The sequence below is a fragment of the Vanessa atalanta genome, chromosome 26 (assembly GCF_905147765.1).
Source record: "Vanessa atalanta chromosome 26, ilVanAtal1.2, whole genome shotgun sequence".
NCBI classification, from domain to species: domain Eukaryota; kingdom Metazoa; phylum Arthropoda; class Insecta; order Lepidoptera; family Nymphalidae; genus Vanessa; species Vanessa atalanta.
In genome coordinates, this window is record NC_061896.1 from 6,478,299 (window position 1) to 6,501,849 (window position 23,551).

The 23,551-nt window shown below is 32.3% G+C and overlaps 2 protein-coding genes across 2 annotated transcripts in view; both read left to right on the forward strand.

Moving 5' to 3' along the window:
* The first annotated feature begins 6,879 nt into the window (after positions 1 to 6,879).
* Positions 6,880 to 10,557, forward strand: LOC125074023. The gene is made up of 8 exons (XM_047685200.1): positions 6,880 to 6,902; positions 7,304 to 7,417; positions 7,609 to 7,843; positions 7,939 to 8,459; positions 8,542 to 8,591; positions 8,877 to 8,979; positions 9,245 to 9,312; positions 10,423 to 10,557. Exons 1-8 carry the CDS (start codon positions 6,897 to 6,899, stop codon positions 10,439 to 10,441), a joined length of 1,116 nt encoding a protein of 371 aa, XP_047541156.1. The 5' UTR covers positions 6,880 to 6,896; the 3' UTR covers positions 10,442 to 10,557.
* Positions 10,558 to 11,703: 1,146 nt separating this feature from the next.
* LOC125074075 overlaps positions 11,704 to 23,551 on the forward strand; it is a 99,044-nt gene continuing 87,196 nt past the window's right edge. The window contains exon 1 of the mRNA XM_047685307.1: positions 11,704 to 11,962. The gene's annotated coding sequence lies outside the window, so the exon portion shown is untranslated. The remainder of the gene's footprint in view (positions 11,963 to 23,551) is intronic.

Genomic DNA, 23,551 nt, shown 5'->3' on the forward strand with positions numbered 1-23,551 from the left:
CTCGATGTATTTATTGAATAAATAAATTTTTATTTCTCATATCTTTATGTTTTTTTCTCTATTTTTATTTTGCGTTTTATCTTGATTGCTTATTTGACGACCTCCGTGGTTGAGTAGTGTGTACACCGGTTTTCATGGGTACGCTCCGAGATCCCGGGTTCGATTCCCGGCCGAGTCGATTTAGAAAAAAGTTCATTAGTTTTCTATGTTGTCTTGGGTCTGGGTGTTTGTGGTACCGTCGTTACTTCTGATTTTCCATAGCACAAGTGCTTTAGCAGTTGTCCAATATTTATATTTATGACTAGCTGACCCGGCAGACTTCGTACTGCCATAATCGATAAATAAAAAAGCTAAGCTTTCGTATAAAATAAATTTTCAAACAAACAATAGGAATTCGTAATTAATAAAAAAAAATGCTTGATGTAAATGGTTTATTATTATTATTTTCAATTAATTAATATATATTTATAGTATAAAAGTAATTAATATATAATTTATTATTATATTTTATTTATAAGCTACTGTATTTGTCTTTCATGGATCACAAATGAAAAGATACGCCAAATTGCTTCGTTGCTACTTACATAGCGACCCATCTGGTACTGTGATACTTCATAATTTTCATCGGTTATAGCGAAGACGGTCATATCGCTACCTTTGCTAACATTACATATGTACTTTAGACTTCACAGAGTTACAATGTTCTACATTAATGTGAGTTTCAAAAGCTTTGGACAATATTGGCGAGTATAGCACAATCCAACGATTGTCTACATCAACATTTTATCCTTTTACCCTCACAACTACCAATCGACCATTGTCCGCAATGAGTATCCATCATTTCCCGTGATGGTTTCAGCAGTCAGGTCTCTTAGGAATCGCTTGGAACACTTGCCGTAGACCATACAGTTGAAAACTCTGCAAGGTATAGACCTTACAGAGTTTAGATACAGATGCATAAAAATTCTAATAAAAAAGATACATGGGTATGATGTGTTTGGTAACTACTGCATGCAATTTTGGGTCAACTGTTTCATAGCATTTATAATTAATGTATTTTTCTGATCGAAGCTGTCTTTGGTTCAAACGGATGTATGTCAATCGTTCAGTCTCAATTTTGACATGCATGTCAACTGCAAACTAATGGAAAAGCACCTCAGAATATGATAATAATAAGAGTTACTTCACCTTCACGGATCATGAGTCTTTATGAATAGAAATTCATAGCAATAACTATTTATGGGCACCTGTTTGGCATCAGCGCCTGTTACTTGTGTAACCATTTTTATATTAAAATGGTACCTATCTTCCCCCGCCAGACGATTAAAGGAGATTGTAACACATCATAAGTCCTGTGTGTTTCAGATACATATTTCAAATCATTATTCCGACGATGAAGCACAATATCTCTAGATTGTAAATTTTCTCCTACAATGACATCATCCACTTCGTCAATGGTGAACGAATTAAACCTCTTTGTGTGTCATCGGCCTCATCGGCACCGGCTCATCGGCAGGTGTTTTGTCAGCTCGAACGACAATATTATGGCTTTCGGATGGCATTCGATCCAATGCTATTTTGAAAATGTTTACTAAATTGTAAAAAACTATTATAGTATAATAGTTATAACCTTGGAAGTGGGCATGATGTCACCTGGAAACAGCTGTTATATTTTTGAAGAAGCCAAGAAGTGTTTAGAATCATTTCTCATCCCAGAAACTAAAGAGCGTAAGGGATTTGGTGGTGCGACCAATGTGGCAATTTTATTTTGCCTCCACCACAACATAATCCAGCAGATTCACCACTGTATTGTAACATCTTACAATATTTACCAATTATTGTCATTTCCCCAATTTTTACCGATTTGTCGGCACAATAATCTATTGCTGGATCACAGTGGAATGCAGGATCGTTTCAGAATCACAGGAGCACTGAGTCTGCGAGATCTCTCAATTTCATTATGTTACTAACATTTAATTTTATACGACTATTTTCTCGATTTGTTTCTTTCTGGTTAGCACGTGAAGTAGCTCTTCGCATATTTGATTGACTGCGACGACCTAAGTCAGCTCATGTTCTCCTCAGCATCGTAAACAAATTAAGAAAAATTCTCGCGCACTTTGCGGTAAAGTGTCATTATCACAAAGTTTAAAAAAAGAGCACATCGCAAAGGATCACCGGAGTAAAAAAAAGTTCTCGCGCACGTAGTAGTAACCGTCACTCACAAAGATAGAAGCAAAGAGTCTAATACTATATAGGGGGATAGAAGGATGCAGAATGCACTCTTTGTCATAAGAGGAATCAATAAACAATAAATGTTCGATCTATTTGTTGGTTGGTTTGTTGGTTACCATGTTGCAAAAATATGATTATGGCGTCGATAATGATATCGATACCGAGCATTGATACTCAATGTTTATTGAACACTAAACATCGATGTTAATTGATGACATCGGTGGTTTTTTGTAAACTTTGCGCCGTCCTAAAGGGAAGAAATTATTAAATTTGAGAAATAGATATAATGATGTTTTAAAGAAACCAAAATCAATTTTAAAACATCTATGTTTTATTGTCTAACATCGATGATCATCGAAAATCAATGATAATCGACCATCACTATTTCTAAGGAAAAACAAAGTTGTTTTTATTAAATTCCTAGCGTTATTATCATACTTACTCACCTTCTAAACCTTCCCTGGACTTCCACAAATAATTCAAGACCAAAATTAGCCAAATCGGTCCAGCAGGTCTCGAGTTTTAGCGAGACTAACGAACAGCAATTCATTTTTATATATATAGATTGCTCACTTGCATAACTATTATTTTAAAAATAATATCATTACAAGCATTAACTATAATGGCAAAGTGGATGCAGAACAAAATAACAGACAATGCGATTACTCAGAGAGGCCCCGGAGCCTACTGTTGAAATTTGCTCGATTAAGCGCTTCTATCGCGATATCTGTTACGTATCGTACGTATGTTGCGTATCTCTTGATGGCGTAATTCTTTATCTCCCTTATGGCATTACATTTTTATAAAGAAATGGTACGTATAAGAATAAGGTCATATGTGTCAACTGATGGTAAGTGGGCACCGCCAATAGAAATTTTAAATAGATTTTTTATCATTCCTTACTTCGCACAGCGCCACCAATCTTAGGAGCTAAGATCAGCTCATAACGTTACATTGGCTCATTCAACCTTCAATCCGAGATTCAACAATAAGTATTACTGCTTATCGTTAGAATATACTATGAGCCAGATAAGCTTGCATGTAGACAAACTACAAAACAAACTTTTTTTTCTTATTTTCCAAATTCTCTGGTTTGTTGATAATCAGTGGTACGGAATATACGATGGTCTAGGACAAATAAGGTTAAGTTAAAATACTATGCCGAAGCCGAGATGGTCCAGTGGTTAGAACGCGTGCATCTTAACCGATGATTTCGGGTTCAAACCCAGGCAAGCACCACTGAATTTTCATGTGATTAATTTGTGTCTATAATTCATCCCATGCTCGGCGATGATGGAAAACATCGTAAGGAAACCTGCATGTGTCTAATTTCAACGAAATTCTGCCACACGTGTATTCCACCAGCCCGCATTGGAGCAGCGTGGTGGAATATGCTCCAAAACCTTCTCCTCAAAGGGAGAGGAGGCCTTGACCCAGCAGGGAAATTTACAGGCTGTTAATGTAATGTAAAAAAATACTATGATTTTAAAGTTTATTAAATTAATAAGGTCCCAAAAGTCCTTGGTCCCAACTATAATCACACGCGGTTGTGTAAGCCATTAGCGATATCAAATAGAATCACTCGCCTTAAAATTAACCAATATTTGCACACACTGATCTAGAATTACGTGAGCTTGTTATATATCTACGCGTTCCAATAATATTTTAATTTATCGTCCTTGATATAATCTCGTATTTACCTATATTTAATTATGACATTTTCATTTTACAAATATACGTACGAAATGTATTTGTTGTAGCGAAAGAAATAGTCAACACGAGTCCCCGGTTAGGAGACATGTATCTATCTATATGTCCCGAGTGACTAGTGCTATCACTTATTTCATTGTCTTATAACAAGGATGTTAGAAAAGGATGCGCTATATGGACAAACCATTATTGTACAGTAAAAGCTGGACAAAGACCTCCTCTTCCATTGGACGCTTTAGTTGGAGCTTATCGTACTGTTTCTTCTAATCAGTGGATGAACATGTGCCATATTGCACTCCGATCTTTACATATATCTATAGTACTATACTTGCCAGATTTGAACCGGTAATCTCTGGTTAAAATTGATGTGGTCCACCTATTGTTAATACTTTTGACCTGAGGTCTGTCACATCAGCGATTGACATACTTATGCTCTTATTTCAGTAAATGTGCGTGTATGTGATATTTTTTCGTATACTTCGACGGCAGTTCAGGAAAACATCATGACATAAATTATTGTAGAGCGTAAAAAAGCAACAAGATCAAAAGGCATTTTGAAATTTATTTAATGATAAAAAATGCTAAATTTTTATTTTGTTAAAAAAGAGTTTGTTTCGAAGTAGGACTGCATGTAAACTCACCTGGCTTATCGGATACTCTAATGCTAAATTTTTATCTCTATTTATTATTATTATTAATTCGAAAAAAAATCACAATCATTGCGGTGGCATTTATAGGATACAATTTAATAGTATCTATTTTTATTCGTATTCGTTATATTTCGTCTTATTATTTGTATTATTTCGTAAAAAGCATAAATTTATTGAAAGGAAAATTAATGAATTTAAATTATTATTTAAAAACACAATTCAGTTGAAGTATATTATGTACTGTCAATTTCCGTTTCTGTTCGTCCCGTTGAGTTTCTTTCGCCGGTTCTTCTCAGGTCAGGGTGTTTTCTTTTTCCGAACCGGTGGTAGTGTTTAACTTGACAATCAATAAGAAAGTGTAATACTTCTATATTGAATAAAGGAATTTGAGTTTGAGTTGAGTTTGAGTTTCACTTTTTCGTAGAAACAATCTTTTTTTTTTTATATATAAAAAACCATAGCGGAGACAGAGGCTCGACGTTTTAAACTAGTTTTATAATGAATAAGCAATATAGGTACCATCGCTTTTCACGTAGTATCTCATAGACATTAGTTGTTTCCCGCCCGTTTCGCTGGGCATTAAATAAAATAAAAAATATAAAAGGGGAAAGGATTTTGATTTCCCCTTTTGGTTCGATTGGTCTTATTCTCATCATCATACTGTATCAGCAGACTTCAGAAGATTTCACTCGATAGACGCACAAAATAAAAAATACCATTTATATTTATTATATATCTAAATATATAAAAATATCTTATAACTCGACTTTACGCGTCGATAAATTCTAGGTTAAGACTTTATTTTCTTCAATGAAAATCAAGTATATAATTTATTCGAGTAGGCTTTTTACAAATACTCTCGCATCGAAATATAAAATGAAATGTACTAAACGTAAAACTACCACCGGTTCAGAATAAAGATTCTACCGGGAAGAAACGGCTTGAAACTCAGAAACTTATATTATTTACAATCTAAATTCTGTATTTTGAATATTATGGAATTGGAGGGAGGACCTTCCTTTTTCAGAAAAGGTTTTCAGTTTATTTTACCCGATTGCTCAAATGGCACACATGTGACTGATCGACGCATGAAGGTTTCCTCATAAGCACAAGATTAATTATAAACACGAATTAAGCAAATGAAAACTCTGTATTGCTTGCCCAGTTTGAACCCATAATTTTCGGCAAAGACACGCGTACACTAAACCACTAAAAACCATCTCATTGTTGAATGATAATATTAGTTTCATTAGAAGTCGATTTTGATGGAAGACTTAAAGTGCGTTATTGATTCATTATTTAGTCATAGAAAAAAATAGTACAACACAACTTATATTGTTTGTATATTTATGTATATTATAAATATATATTATATACTAGTTTCCGACCGCAGCTTCGCCCTCGTATGAGAGGAAAGTGCAGGTGTTGGGATTTTTTCCGTTTACTTGGTGGTAGGGCTTTGTGCAAACCCGCTTGGGTATGTACCACCCACTCATCAGATATTCTGCAGACAAGCATCAATACTTGGTATTGTTGTGTTTCGGATTGAAGGGTGAGTGAGGCAAGTTGCCAAGATTGGTGGCGCATTGGCGACGTAAAGGGTGTTTAATATTTCCAACAGCGCTAATGTCTATGGGCGGTGGTGACCACTTAACATTAGGTGACCCATTTGCCGGTCCGCTTACCTATTGCATAAAAAAGATCACAATTAACTTATTATGTACTATTCCAGACAATAATAATCTATATCAAAAACTAGGGCAAATATGCCATTCAGATCCGTTCAGCAGTTCCGGCAGGATTGAGTAACATCCATCCATCCAAACCTTCGCATTTACAATAATAGTAGTAAAGTTTTTATAGCACTCCTCTGTATATCCTACAAGCATTTTGACAACCCCACCGGTTGTCCGTTTTTCCGTAGAAAATTTCCTTCGCATGTTTTTTTTTAAAAGCTGTTTTATGTTTTCTGTTCTTTCTGTGGTATTCAAGAAACATATTAACTATTATTTTTATTTAATAAACAGCAAGAGGAAGTAACAAGTAACATGTATTCCGTATTTCAACTAGTTCCAAGCGTAAGGTCCAGGTGAAACGCGCGTCTTCAAATAAGACCTTGACCGTCGCTCCATTTCGCGTCCACTGCAAAAGACAATCAAATAATTATATTACAAATATTTGCCATAAGCCTCGGTTTGTTTGAATTTTTTTATCAACGTCAAATCGTAGTATAAATTCTGCCACGATCAGAAGGAGGCATCATTCGCTTCTCATTTTCGAAGATCTCAATATCTTATCAACATGAAGGTAAATACTTATTTAAATATAATATATTAAGTGTTTTAAAACTGAAAAGTTTATTTGAATCTTAGAATTACTTTTTGCGTTAGATATTTTTTTAAGTATTGTTATATATAGACCCATTAAATGGGACCGCGTTCTACATAATTTATAAGTTAGAGAAATGTTTTCGTGCAAACTATAAAATAAAATCAATCATTTTGAGCACAGTATATTTTGCCCTTTTTAAAGTACTCGTAAATGTTTAATTGCCTCTATTTAAATTACTCTTTAGTTCATATTCCACGATTCTACTCAGGACTAGGTGGATAGGTATGCTTTAGAAGAATTAAAAGTAAGTTTGTATTAAAAACTTATTACATTATAACTTGTAATTAAATGTGCTTCATTTTCTATTTGTTTTACAGGTTTTGGCATTAGTTATTCTCGCCGTGGCTTCCGCATCTGGCAAGGGATCTGGACCCTACCTACCCAGTGGATGGAGGCCAGAAGGGCCAGCCTTCTTTCTACCGTCTGAAGTGGTACAATGATTTATATAGATATTAGAGTTTATAAAGCCTTTACACCTTCTAGCTAAAATTATTTATTTTTTATTAACAATATTTAAAAATAATATTTATTTTGATGCGTTTATATTGTCAATTAAGCATCAGTTAAACTTTCTGTATTTTTCGTGATACAGAAGAAATGATTAAGTTTGTATTTATTTCAGAAACCCTCTGAAAATCCACTTAAAGATGTAATCCTCGCTGGTTCTGAAGCATCAGGATCTGATTTCCTCCGTGAATACGGACCACCGAAAGTTCAAGAGGTGTCCCAAAATTTGATCAACCAAGGACTCCCCGATGTAGCTACCGAACAAACTTTTGACATTATTCCTCTATTTATTGCTGAGGCTAAAGAAAATGTAGAGGCAGAAGTAGAAGCAATCACAGAAAATACTGAAAGTGAGTATTTAATACAAATTAATATCAAACACCTCAAAATTAAAACGAAACTTTTAATGAATTAATTAACAATACTATGTTATCCTTACTTTCAGCTAAAACAGAACAATCCGAAGGTACCACAGAATCAGTCATCCTAGAAGAGAAGACTACATCAATCAATCTACCAATTGTAGAAGTCGAAAGGATTGTCGAAACTTCTCAAACAACTCTTGAAAATGGCGTCGAAACCACAAACACTAACGTTGAAATATCTCAGTTCGAAAATATCGTAACGTCTGAGGGTACTGTTGAGAAGGTAGAAATCACTCAAGAGAGTAGCCAGAAGACAGAAGTAACTAACCAACAGTCAGCCCAAGAATCGACTTCGTCTAACGTTGAGGTGTCGAAAGTAGTTGAAAGGATTGTCACCGAGCAAGTGTCCCAAGAATCAGTAAACCAACAAGAATCCGTCACATCCACAGCTGAATCTCAGTCTGATGTTACAGAAAAAACTGAAGCCGCAATAGAAAACTCAGATTCATCATCAAGTCTCGTTACTGAAGTTACTCTTCAACAAGCTCAAAACATCCCCGATATTATCGCTAGTCTTGAAAACGAAATCAAAGCTCAACAAGTATGTACATGAATGATATTATGTTTTAAAAATATAATGCGACTCTGATTAACATTTAAATAAATCTATAATAATATTACAGGCGGAAGAAAACCAAGCAGTCAGCGACGTGTCTGCTGTTCAAAGTACTGGGTATGATAATTTCGACTTTCGCTAATAATTATTTCCAAAAAAAATATGTTATTTTTTTTTATTCACAAATTCGCACTAGAACAACGTATTGGTATAAGCTTAAAATCTTCTACTAAGAAAGATATAATCTTCATCTACTAATTTACAAATTGTTCCTTTTTTATACGTTATTTTATTACTACGCTAAATCCGGTTCTATTTAATTATTGGATACAGTAAATATAGACAATAAAAAGTTTTTTTCTTATTTATTCAAAAACATTTTATGATTTTTTTTTGTTCTAGTTCCATTGAGCAAGCCCCGGAAGGTTTCCTTGAGTACGGTCCCCCTGGCTTCGCCGAGTACGGACCCCCCAAAGGCGATCAACTTACTCAAGAAGCTAATGAGGTATATACATACATAATCAAGTATATTTACAATTTTAATTATATATCATAAATGATAAATGAACCAGTACGTACGTAGTATCAAGTTTTTATCTTGTAAAAAAATAGTAAGCGTCATTTCTCCGTAATAAAAATATTGTACACATCTGCTCACTGTCTAAGACAATAAAAATAATTCGAAGCCATTAGTTCAAACATACAAGTCATCCAGCAATTTTATTTACAATTAAATGATTACCTATTTACTCATTTCAAATTACTTACAGGAGAAATCCGCAGACCTAACCTTCGAAACCAACGAGACCAGAAGACGTCGTTTCTCACCAAAATTCAAGTAAATATATTTTTATTCCGTTACAAATCTTAAAATTAATTCTTTTTTTTATGGCATTTGTTGGCGGACGAGCATATGGGCCACCTGATGGTAAGTGGCCACCACCGCCCATAGACAAAGGCGCTGTAAGAAATATTAACCATTCCTTACATCACCTATGCGCCACCAACCTCGGGAACTAAGATGTTATGTCCCTTGTGCCTGTGATTACACTGGCTCACTCACCCTTCTAACCGGAACACAACAATACAGAGTACTGTTATTTGGCGGTAGAATATCTGATGAGTGGGTGGTACCTACCCAGACGAGCTTGCACAAAGCCCTACCACCAAGTAAAATTCATTCAATTTCATCGTAAACAATTCAAAGTTTATTCACATCTTTGTATTTGATACAAAATAGGTATTAAATTGTTCACCTATTATTGAAGTGAAGTTTCTTACCAATAAATGAGTTCATTTCGCAATAATATAACTGCAATTTCATGATTATAATGTAATTAGTAATTACTAATTAGTACACACATATTGAGATGTAATCAGTGGCGTAGCTATCGTAGGGCCAGGTGGTGCAGTGCACCAGGGCCCCTGAGGTCTGGGGGCCCTCTAACCTAAGCTATGAAAAGAGCTTTGAATAGAGATGAAGTATGGATTTAACTTACTAATGATATGTTCAACTCACTGTATCCTGTATCCCATTCTTATTACTATCTATAATTTTGAATGCCAATATACGTTAAAGAGGGGGCGAGGGCCCGATTCTTTTTCTATGCACCGGGGCTGCACCCAGCTACGCCACTGGATGTAATACTAATGAGCCAGTGATACCTTAACGAAGATTGCAAATTCAAATGGCGAAAACAACTGAGTTTCCATAATCTGTGTCCACAGTCATCTCGTGTTTAGCGATGAAAGAAAACATCGTGAGGTCCAAACATTCTACTCAATGGAGGCCCTTTGCCTTTTTTGCCTTACTACTTTTATACTTATACATAGTAATGAGTACCTCACTAAGAATTAATGTAGATAATCCTATTACATATTGATTAAAGTTTTTAAAATGTTAATTTTATGTATAATACATATATATATATATATTTTTTAATTTCAGATCGTCAAAGAAGCACTAACGGTAATTTTCACACCAAGGTCGGCTTTAAGATTGTAATCTAGACTATGCTAATCAACATACTATCCTTAGCGCAATATAAAATGTAAACATTGAAAAAATAATAAATATTGATATTATATGCATAAATTTTATTTTAATTATTTCCTTATTTATATATAGTTTTAAACGATAGGCATGAAATTATCCTTTCGTAAGTTTTATTAAGTTATCAACGCCTAGTGTTTTTTAAAAAATAATCTTGAAAACAACATTAATTAAAATCTAATTATATACGCTATGTTTTAATAGTCTAAAATGTATACCTATAGGTATACGTTTTATACTTTAAAGCCTAACTCTTTACTCGTTGGCAATATAAGGTTGAAGTCGGTATTGTTAATAGCAATCTTAGGGGTTCATAAATCTAAAAAAAGGTAAAAATATATTATAAAGATGCAATAAAGTATATTCCAGTCCTAAAACAATTATTATTTTTACATTAATAATAATTTAAATTTTTTATCAGTCGATCGTTTCTGTATACATATATAGGTCAGGAGTAAAGCAAGAAAACAAGCTCGTTGCCAAAATGGTTATAATATTGCTCATAAATTTATTTGATTTGATAAAATAGATAAATCATATTAGTCATAATGTTTAAATGTTTACGGTTAGTCGGTTACGTAAAAAAATTACAGGTACAACTTACAAGTTACAACCGTCAGCAATTAAACCTAACTTCAGGTTATTAAATTTCTTTAGACAGATAAAGTATCGAATCATAATGAACAATGTTAATCGATTATGTTACTCGATACATTAAGTACAAATTGCAGTTTTACTTATATGCTTGCTTTAAGCATGAGCAAATATTTGCCTATTTTATCAAATATATTATATTATGACATAATTTAACCTATGAAATAACATTATTTATCCTATAATATTTGATTAAATTAATTAATTACAGTCTATATGCTAATTGAAACTAATGTTTGCTAGAGCATACATTGCTCATTTATTGCAGAAAATTAATTTATAAGCAGATTCGTGGTTCCTATTTTATCTCAAATGTCAGTGTAATCGTCTATAAAAGAAAAAAAACACCTTCGAGAAAAATCGAGATTATTCGACTTTGTGATCGAATGCGTAGATATACTCTGTGGGCTGTCAGTTTTATTTCACATCTGTGACTAAAGCAAAGAGTCCTTTGCCAAATGGCAACCTTCCACTAACTTCAGTCTGGTTTGGTTAGTCATACAGTTTTGTTGGGTGTCGTTCGTAGTTGTTTTGTTTACATTTCTTTGGACGTATTTTTTTTTTCATTTCGGTTTATGTTTTTAAAATTTTAACAACAAAATTTAACGGAAATGTGTTGTGCTAAACTGTGATATTTACTAAAAACGGTGACATTGCTTCCAATTTAAAGTCGTCTTCGTTATGGTCCAATTGTCTTGTGATTATTTTGATTTTTTTTATATATAATTTGCAACGTTGTACAAATTAAAGTGATTCTGTGTGATAACATCTTCACATTACGGTGAGTTTATGTTATGTTTTCCATTTTAATGTATATATTTTTTAACATTCTGAATCAGCATTGGTTGATCGAGACTTTTTGCCTTATTTGACTTTCATTGCAATTTTTTTAACCTCCTATAGCTTGACCTCGATGTTAAGTATAATCTCATATGGAACAAATTTGAATTGTATTTATGAGTTGAACAAGTTTTGACTCGCATCAACTTACTAACATAGACAATTCAGTTTTCATATTGGTTTAATTGATAAGTATTTAAATCACACATAGATAATTTAAAAACGTGCTGGGCACTTCGAAGTTTTTCATTTGATATGACATCATGAATTTAAAAAAAAAACAACTTTATGACTGAAAAAACACCCAATACCAGAAATTAAAATAAATAAATTGTGAAATTGTCTCCTCTCTCTCTCCTAATGTAAAGATTAACATTGCAAAAATAAGCCATTCACGAAACCTGTTTGGTATTCAAACCAGTACCTTACTTTTGTTGTTCCTGAAACACAGAACTGCATTATTACCATAATTTGCATTTTAAATTCACCACTCATGAGTGTACTTCACAAAACATTAACTTAAACTGAGCATTCGGTAGTTTATTACTAAAAAATAAATAAATTTAATTTTTAAACTTCTAAAAAAAAATATGAATTTATATAATTCATGCAAATTTATAATAAAAATAATCTATTAAAGAATGAAGTTATTAACATATTTTTTAATACAATTTGATAATATTAAATTAATACCCTAGCCAAAAATAAATTAAAAAAAAAAACAGTTAAGTAGTAATTATTTCAATATTAAGACTGCACTTGAATGTTGTTCTGTAGAACAGAGAAGTACATTCAGCATCTTTGATAGTTTATTTAATCATAATTATTGTAAATAAATTGTTTATATAATATTAATAATATAAAATCTTATTTGAACTATATAAAATTCTATGAAAAATTAATTGTTATATTAAAATTATATAAATGGTAATTTTGGTTCAATCATTATTATTATAGCATGGAAAGCAATAATCCGTCTGCTATTATTTAGATTTTACATAACCACTATCTATTTTGTTACATAATTAGATAATTTGATCAAAATGAAGTTGCAAGTAAGAGATAATTAATTTTGAATGTTTAAAATGTCATGTAATGTACAAATTATTAGTAAAACGAGTTTATATATACAGATAGTCTATGTTAATAAAATTGTTACATTTGACTAATAATTTATAAATCGTTCTAAATTTATTAAACAGAGGTCAATGTACATTATTATTACATGGTAACAGGCCTTAAGAGATGCATTACTGTTTCACATTAACTGTTAAGATTCTTCTCGTGCACATAGTGTTAAATTGCTGTTTCGTAACTAGCTCAATAAAATTTAAGGCTGATTACAAACTAGTATAAAAATATTTGATTCATATTAATAATACCTAACTCATTCATAATATTAATAATGTAATTCATAATAATCGTTATAAGCAAAACAGAGAAGAAAAACAAAGAATGCTTAGTCTGTGGAGATTTGATAAAAATGTATTTAAAAAATAAAATAAAAACATAGATTCAAAAGATATATTTATATTTCGAATTTGAAATTAAAATTAACAAGATTTATTATAATTTTACTTTTGTATTAGTCATTGAAATAAAATGAAAAAAAATGTTTTTTTTTTAAATTTTAAAATTGTTAATAGTTTACAGTTCATAGTGTACAGCCTCACATTAAATAAGTTTACATGTTGTATCACATGGTGCACTCGCAGCGTAATAAAAGCACTTGAGAATCATTACTTTGAACATGTGTGAAATTAGGACGACTTGTTAGTAGCATAGTCGATTTCATTGCTCTTATTTCGACCCACCCATAAATAAATTAAAACAATCATGTATGAAAGTGATGTAGGTAAGTATTAAAAAGTTAACTTTGATTTAGAAAATTTATATTTTTGCCTATTTAGATGATAGAATAAATGAATTTGGATTGCAATGGTTGTGTAATATACAGCAATTAGAAAAAAAGATTATGTATAATTAAACATTTGAAAATAGAATTCCATTATTTTTTGTGATGATTAAAAAACAAGGGAGCGAATAGTTGAGTCAGTCAGTAGTTCTCTCTTGGAATTGCATCTGCTATCTTCAGTTAATATTCACTTTTAATCACACTACTGTACCATGACCGTTGTTAATATGATGACTTTATAGTATTTTTTTTGTAGTTAATTATTTCAAGTCTTGTCAAGGTATTCGTTTTTTGTTTCCAATGTCGTGTAATGTGATAAAATTTTATTTCTTCCCTGATGATAGAGGAAGTGAATTAATTGAACAGCTGTGACCTTCACAGAGGTAATGAAGATGCAATTGTGTGGAATGCAATGCGGTATTTTTTCGCGTTATTAATAAGTGTTACAGTAATTAATGAATAATTGATTATGTTTTCATTGAGCAATCTATACATGATTTATATAAAAACTTGTATTGTTCGAGATCGCGTGTGATGTTATGTATTCAATTAAGATAGTTTTTTCGAGTAAAATCGTGTTTAATTCAGATTTTTTAGGCGAGTAGTTTACTAGTCTTATTTTTATTTGTATTAAGTGAAAGTTTTATATTTATAAGTAAATACTGCTTTCAAAATTAAGAAAAATAAATTCCAAACACTTTTATAAATTATAGCGGAAAGAGGATTGCCAGTACTTAATTTTTTTTTCTTAAGTTATTTATAAAAGCTTAGGAATACCGTGCGTTTTTATACCCGTACAATATTATTATCATATACGACGATCTGATAAAAAGCCAGATATGTGGAACAATATTTATCCGAACACGACAGTTAAACCCCCAGCATGGCAACCCTTAATAAGAATGTGTTTAAAACCGAAATTTTGATGACTAAAACGGTAAATATAATATTGCGGTAATTGGTTAAACGAATAAGTAAAATTTAAATTGTCACTGCTTAGGATTACTTGCTTGTTGTTTGGGTTTATATAAAATTCTACGCACGCCGCTTATTATTTAATTTATAGAGGATTATTTCTTATTTAAGAAAACGTTAGATTTTGCTAAATACCTGTGTTGTATCGATTACGATTTATTGCGTTGCGAACGTAATTAATTACGTTTAACTAAAAATCGACCTTGAAATTTTACTTTCGGTAAGTAAATAAAAAAATCGAGTGTACCTCGTGTATTGACTGAACTACAGCCACTGCGAACAACCTTATAAAATAGCCGTAAATCAAAATATACTTAATTCAAGTAGGCTTTTACGAGCACTTTTGAGTCGTCATTTAACAAGCTATATAAGTGAAGCTACCGCCGATTCGGAATGTAGATTCAACCGAGAAGAACCGGCAAGAAACTCAGTAATTACTCTTTTTCAACATTTAAAAATATAGTCATGTTAGTTAAATACAATTATATATGTATGTAATATGTAATATATCCTGCCTGGAAGTCAACTTATTAACTCCAAGCTTTTTTATAATCTGTATAATCTTGTATTGAATTATATGCCTTTTTTAACTTTGTAATTCTGGACTAAAAATTATTTCAAGGAAAAATATCTATCACTGATTCCGATTCGAACGAATCATACCTATAGCCTATTACACTAAAAAGAAGATATCTTTAATAAAATCTATACCCTATGGTATTCATTATGGATTCGCGAAAATGGCGTTTTGAATGTCGGCAAGTAGCTACGCGAACTATGAAAGTAAATTTATTGTGTATAAGTAATTACTTGAAATTGTGTTAATAAACTTTGAAACATATCTAAGTTTTTAGAGTATCTTTTATATATGTAAATCGAAGGTTTGTTTATCTTTATTCCTTATTCGATTGGGACAGGTAAGGTATAAGGTAAATATATTGGAGGTAATTATAGAAAAATAATACCTAACTTATAAGTTTCTTGCCAAATCTCCTCGCTAGAATCTATTTTCCGAAGAGGTAGTAGGGAGCATTTACGACGACGTTCCAAAAGTGATTTTTACAAGATTTGATTAGAGAATAGGGTCAATCTAGATTTTCTAGCAGTCGTCTTGTTGTACAGGTGTGGTTGTAGCTTTAGATATTATACGATTGCAGTCCCTTGTGCGTATTTGGGTTCGAGCATTAATAAAAATATAGTATTAATGGTTATTTTCGTCGCAGCCGGCGGATGTTGGGCCTAGACAGGCAGATGTAGCGTTTCACAGATATAAAATAAAGCTACGATTGTTTATCTTAAAGAACAGAATAAGTGTGGTTAGTGTTACAATTCAATAGTAATATATTTTATGTAATAGCAAGGCGGATAGGCAAATGGACCACCATGGGCAAGTGGTCACCACTGCTCATAGACATTAGCGCTGTAAGAAATATTAACCATTCCTTACATCGCCAATTCGTTACCAACCTTGGGAGCTAAGATGTTATGTCCCTTGTGTTTGCTATTACACTGGCTCACTCGCTCTTCAACCCACAGCGATACTAAGTATTGTGGTTTGGCGAAATGTATGAGACGGGCATAAAGTTCTACCACCAAATAAAATAAAATATAAACGTAAATTATTCAATTCAATGAACTTTAACTGAACTTCGCTTTGCTAATGTCACCATATGGTCTAATTATTTGTATTTTCTATTAACATTTAAATGAAAATACTTAAAGCTGTTTAAATAGCAAACACTTAACATCACATCGACATGTATCTTCATCAGAACTTATATGAGATAAATTAACAATCGTTAGCTCTGTCATTATTACTCTATATATTTGGCAGTCCATTAAATACTCGATGATTCAGAAGCACTCGGAAAAGTCTATTGAAATTTAATTTATTCGAATGAAACGAATGAATGGATACGACTTCAATAAAAAATAATTCAAAAATGGAAGTGGAACGTGAATCATAGGTTTCTTTAGTCTGTGGTTTAACCCCTCTAATTAATTTGACTTTCTAACGCCTACTGTCTATTGATTCAGTAATTATTCCGTGAAACGGTTTGATATAGTCTCTATCTCATTGAGGATAAAGACGAGAATGCCTTGAAATTTAAATAGTAAGTGTTTTATTGAGCGAATCGATGAGGGTAAGTGCATTCGGCGAAGCAATTATATGATATCATTTGACGATTCGCTCTGTAATAGATAGCTTATATGCCACTTAAGTGTTTATTGGTTTAATGGAACCAGCTGCGAGTGTTCAATTGTGTGGCCTTTGCTTTATTAGCATTAGACACGTGATTTATATATATATATTTAAAAAAAAAAAACATTTTGAACGTGAACGATTCGTCAGAACTCAGAAGTGATAACGAATTATATTTCTTAATCTGTGTAATATGCAAGGGTCATAGTATATTACAGGAAGATCGAAACAAATATTAATCTTAAAAATATATTTAAGATAACTTTTTTCTCGTTTTCAAATTTACTTTTAAAGAGCTTTGGAATTGTCAAGCTTTACTACCGGTTAGGATGTAGATTCTATTTAGAAGTAAAACAGGAACAAGATGTATTTTATAAAATAATTTGATTTCATTAAACGAGGTCCATTTAAAAGAGAACATACTTATGTTTAATAAATAAACTCCTTACTACACTAAGTCTTTGAATTTGGATGTTTCAAGAGATAACCGGAAGGTATTACCAATCTAATCGCCACTTACCACAAAATAAACCGTTTATAGTGATATAACGAACGCCGTAAACATGATCCAACAAATTGGGTCGCCTGAAATAGTTTCCGGAACTTTGGAGTCATCTTCTGTAATATCCCCGAATTAATTGAAGATGCGTCGTTGCCAAATCGTATATATCCGTTTCGGGATCTTTATAGCTGTTCCTGAATGAAACGTTGTTTGATTAATACTATGACACTATTACTATTTATAGAATATTTCCGGGTTAGAACGAATCAATTTCAATTTGGAGTAAAAGTAATTCACTCTAATTTGGGTTTTTTCTTTCTGGTATAGTGAAATAGATTTCGTTTATGTCTATGATCGGTACTAGACACGTTACATCAAGCGAGGCTCCTCGTAAAGCCTCTTTAAATAACCAAAAAAAACTATATTGTGGAGTTCTATAAACAAATTTATGAACAGCATATTGTTATTATTAATGTTAATTTTAAAATATATTTGAATTGATTCACATAATATATTCAGGTAGTTCAAAGCATTGAGTTCTTTTCGGTAAGATTCAAATTTCGGACCGGTCCGTATAACTCACACGAGGTACTTGACCGGAATATGGAAGAATGAATATACTTAGGTCTTGATTTTATAATAATCTCAGAGGCTAAGTCATGAGAATCTTACCAGAAGATTGAGTTCAAACCTGCTTCGCTGAATTTTCATGTGCTTCATTACTGTGTCTTATTCTTTTCGTGTTCGGACAAAATGAGGAATCCGGCAAATGTTGGATAAAATTCTGCCACAAGTTCATTCATCAAACTGAATTAGAGTAGCTTGGTGGAACAAGCTCGAAACCATCTCCTCAAGAGAGCACTTTACTCAGCAGTCTGTCAGAAAAAATAATTTAAAAAAAAAAGTAGTTGTAATAAGTGCCACTACTTATAAGAAGATTTTAAATATTAAGTTAAAAATGTGAAAACGTAAAAGAACAGGGACATAACTGTTCAGTTTTTTTTGCTTTTTTTTATGACAGAACAGTTAGTATTTTCTGGGTTATATTAATATGAGTGTGTCTTATTCTCACCTTAGATAACTTGCAGTAAATTCTTGACATAACAATATCGTATCAAGCAACCGCTAAAATTGTAGATCTCTAAGCGAATTTCAGAATTACGAAATTCAAGCGTGAACCCTTTGTTCAAATGTACGCTGAGCAAAATCGTTTTGAATCATTCGCTTCGGTCTGATACAATGACGGTTGACAAAATATATACAGTTGCAGGTCATTCGTGGAACCTTTTTTTTTTAAAATTATCATTCGGTTCATTAATTCATTCTTTTAAAACATTGCCCTTTATAACGAAATTGCCGTTTCTAAACGGGTTAACTCTGGATTGATACGGATTTTTTTATAGTTTTTTATAGTAAGGTTGCGTTTTGGTAACACAATCTGTTGATCAGTTCAGAAGCTCTCTAGCTCAACAACTTGATGATAACAATGTCTTCTGATTGGTTGATTTTAACCACAACGTCTCCCTTTCATGCCATCCGCGCAAAACATATTATAGTACAAAGTTGTGTGCCCAAATTTTCTACTGTTCTACTACTACTACTTCTCGACAGAAAACCCTTATAACTTATTTATTTTTCCGACTCAGAAGCTAAGGGAACCCTAAAAGTTAACGAGGCACTCTATTGACATTCAAAAAACATTAACCAAAATTTCCTAGCCTATGATCTGACAGCAAATATAGCAGAAAGCATTTAAAAGCGGTCGTTGGATGGTAGCTGATCATTCTCCATCAAACTATACGACGAATCGCACAATTATTTCAGATCTATATATTTTTAAGAATATTCATGGGAACCCCCTAGATTTTTAGTGCACCGTTATCTAGGCAAGATTAAAATTGCTAAGATAAATGAGGTCTGAACAATGCTAATGTAATTTCGTATCAGGCCTCGCTTCGCAAGTAATATTGTTAGTTTATTCACTGCGCTAATTATTTTTATCATCATATTTTTCAATGGGCATGAGAAAAATAATTGAATGAATAGACTTAAAATACGGATTGTGATCTTGAATGTAGTGTTTTATTTGTTAAGGAAAATTTTAATGGGTTATATTTAAAGCTATGTTATAATTATGGCATTATACACTGTACTATAAATTGCACACTAAAGTCTTAAATGTGTTTTAATATTTTATGAATGAAGATTTTGATTTTTTCACCAGCAAAGAGATGTTACGTGGCAAACAAATTTTCGAATGTGTTTTATGATTGCCAGCGCTAAAATTTTGTTAATTTATTTTTATACACAAGTTTTGTTTACAATTTTAATACCAGCTCTGAATTTTAAACTATCTTTCGCTTTTGGAAGTTAGTTGCTTCTCAGATTTTAGGTACATAATTGTTTCTTATTTATTTATTTATTAACTCCTTATTGCACCCAAACTTAAAACTAAAAATTACAATTTTGTTATACAAAAGTTGCATGAGGTGCAACAGGCGGCCTTATCGCTAAGCAGCGATCTTATATTACATATATATATATATTAAGCAAATATAATAATCAAAAAAACAAAAAAGGACACTTTTTTTGACCATAAATGTAATGTATTGAAATGACAATTAATTTTATGTGAGCACGCGCGTGTGTAAGTGTATATCTGTATATTTGTATTTATGTGTGATGTTGCATTCTATGAATGTATATATTACATTAGCAGCCTGTAAATGTCCCACTGCTGGGATAAAGGCCTCCTCTCCCTTTGAGGAGAAGGTTTGGAGCATATTCCACCACGCTGCTCCAATGCGGGTTGGCGGAATACACATGTGGCAGAATTTCGTTGAAATTAGACACATGCAGGTTTCCTCACGATGTTTTCCTTCACCGCCGAGCACGAGATGAATTATAAACACAAATTAAGCACATGAAATTTCAGTGGTGCCTGCCTGGGTTTGAACCCGAAATCATCGGTTAAGATGTACGCGTTCTAACCACTGGGCCATCTCGGCTCATGTATATATATTAAATAAATAATATAAAAACCTACCGACTCCATTAATAGATATACACTTAGCAGAGTTTCCGCTCGTCTGTTTTTGCACCATAAAAATAAAACGAATCTGCCAATTATTATGTTCGCTTTGAACTAATTCAGTTTTAATGGTATCACATCTCGCGGTTATAGTTGATGTCTATGCGTGCTAATAACTCGTCTATTCTGCGGTCTGGCTACTGTTAACATGATGTCATTGTTTCTTATGTTCGAGTTTGTTATAATATTATAAACATTGAAGCAACACACTTGACTGACGCTGTTTTTACAAGTAAGTACGATTTTGTTTAGTATGATAAACATTTTTTGTGTTTCTTGTACATTTTCTTACAATAATACCTTCGCTAAGACATTGTTATCGTGGTAAATATTAATTACTTTTGATAGTGTAAGATAATTTTACAGTCAACTATGGTTTTTAAAGTGGTATAGTTCTATTTCTTGTAATCACACTATGAGAACATAGCAAAACTGGTTAGTCAGGGGCTCCTTGCTCTATGCCTTACCACCGATAGGGTTGCAAATGAAGTCTAATTAGCGTTATCAGTTATAATTTACAAGTCCAGGATCTTTTCTAAGGAAAAATGTTTACGAAAAAATATTTAAGATGTTTTTAATATTTTGACTCGTGTAAACTTGATCCAAAGAACTTCTACAATTTAAGTAGAATTTATAAAAGTTAGTGTTATAAATCTACGGCTTTATTACGTTTACGTTCCAAAGTTAAATATATTTTGACTCAACAAAAACAATTTGCCAAAATTCTGAAAGATTTAAGTCGTAAAAAGCAATACAAACAAATTTACTTTAACGTTTATTGATTCTAGAAAGTAGATTCATTAATGACCGTAACAAAACTTTGTGTTCGTTATACCAATCGGTTGAAGATCGATGCCATTGACGTCAATGAATCGGTGTGACGGTTACTGGTTTATGAAACGTCAACCAAACAGCGATCGTCGATGAGGTTCGGCTTTGCTCGGGTAAAATAAATAAAAGTAAAAGTAAAATAATAATAATCAAATATAAATATACTAACTACCGAGTACCGTACTCCTGTATGAAATTATTATTTGGATGACATTTTCTGAACGCACCCGTAAACCTCAAACATGGCCGCCCGTTGAACTGTCATGTCATAGAATTTTGTGGATCGAAATGTCTCGATTATACGAATTTGCGGACATGTGTTGTAGACTCAAAAATCATTGTTTTTTAACAATCTATAATAAAATTGTAGATAGGTTTCGATCGGGTCTATAGTCCTGCATGTAATTACTATTATAGATAAGCATTTTATAATATAGTAGTGTCGATCGACAATCGATCGATCGATGTGGAAACATTACCATCACTAGAGAATAAGTTTTTTCTGAAATCCAATTCAAATAAAATCGGTCACGGTTGTCATGAATAAAATTTAACGTTCAATTTGCTTGTGTTTTTTACAATTCGATATAAATGTATTGAGGTCGATAGTCATACCTATTATAGGACGTATTATGCCGAACTGAAAGAGGTTTTTTTTACAACTTAACATAACTCCATAATATGCATGTTGGGTAAAATTTGCAATGGGACTTACATAATCATTTTTGTATGTTTAAGGTAAGGAGGCAGACTGGCAAATGGGCCACCAGGTGGTACGTAACCACGGCCCATAGTCATTGACACTGTAAAAAAGAAAATCACTTACCTCACATCGTCAATGCGGTACTAACCTGGAACTAAGATGTAATTTCCCTTGTGCAAGCTAACGTACCTTACAAATTAGTTTTTAATAATGATAATAGATAATGAATATTGGACAACATCACATACATTACTCTGATTCCAATGTAAGTAGCTAAAGCACTTGTGTTATGGAAAATCAGAAGTAACGACGATACCACAAACACCCAGACCCAAGACAACATAGAAAATTAAAGAAGTTTTTCTACATCGACTCGGCCGGGAAACGAACCCGGGACCTCGGAGTGGCGTACCCTTGAAAACCGGTGTACAGGCTACTCGACCGGAGGTCGTCCCTTAAAAAATCGCATAGAATATTTAAATGTAAGTTTTGTTTATTCTTTCGCCTTCGTCGGTTGGAATATTCTATAAGTAAATAAATTACTCATCTTAGCACAACATACAGCTTCATGTAAAGCTTAAACTATTCTGTCATAATGTATCTTAATCTTAAATACAATAGGGTCAATCTGTTCATCATAGTTAACGTTATTTTCGTCTCAAACAATTGAGTTCGCCCTCATTCTTGTTTATCTATCGCTAATGCACTGGGAGTTGGTAATGCGGTGGAAGATGTGTGAACGAATGTAGACGAATGGTTATTGTTCTGTTTCATCCATACGAACCGGTTCGATCTAGTTTGAAATATCACTAAGGGTAAGCCTTATGGTATTTGAATTAAAAAAATATATATATTAAGTATATAATTTTTTTTTCGCATCACAAAATCAAAATATACTTTATTCAAGTAGGCTTTTACAAGCACTTTTGAATCGTCATTTAAAAACTATATAAGTGAAGTCACATACTCTATCAACAATAAAAATATCTCGTAACAATAAAAATCAAAATAAAATTAGTACATTTATAAATTTACTTTTTTTAAGCTGAAAATAATAGCAAAGATATATATTTTTAAAAATGATGTGCATTTGATACTTTAAATATTATATTTCAATTAACACGTTATTGTGAATGTTTATGTCACTTCCAAACAATGTTTGTTCTGTGTTCCAGAATCTAGGCATTCAGTGACTTGTAAGTGACTAATCTTTTAATAATTTTATCAGCATTAAACGATAGTGTGCCTTGTTTGTTTATGAATAAATACTATTTTCGCGTTTCATTGATACGTTATTTGCATTTCGAGTT

Coding starts and splice junctions, on each gene's coding strand:
- LOC125074023 (XM_047685200.1), top strand. Junction 7,844..7,938: donor AATCACAGAAAATACTGAAA/GTGAGTATTTAA, acceptor CCTTACTTTCAG/CTAAAACAGAACAATCCGAA. Junction 8,592..8,876: donor TCTGCTGTTCAAAGTACTGG/GTATGATAATTT, acceptor TTTTTGTTCTAG/TTCCATTGAGCAAGCCCCGG.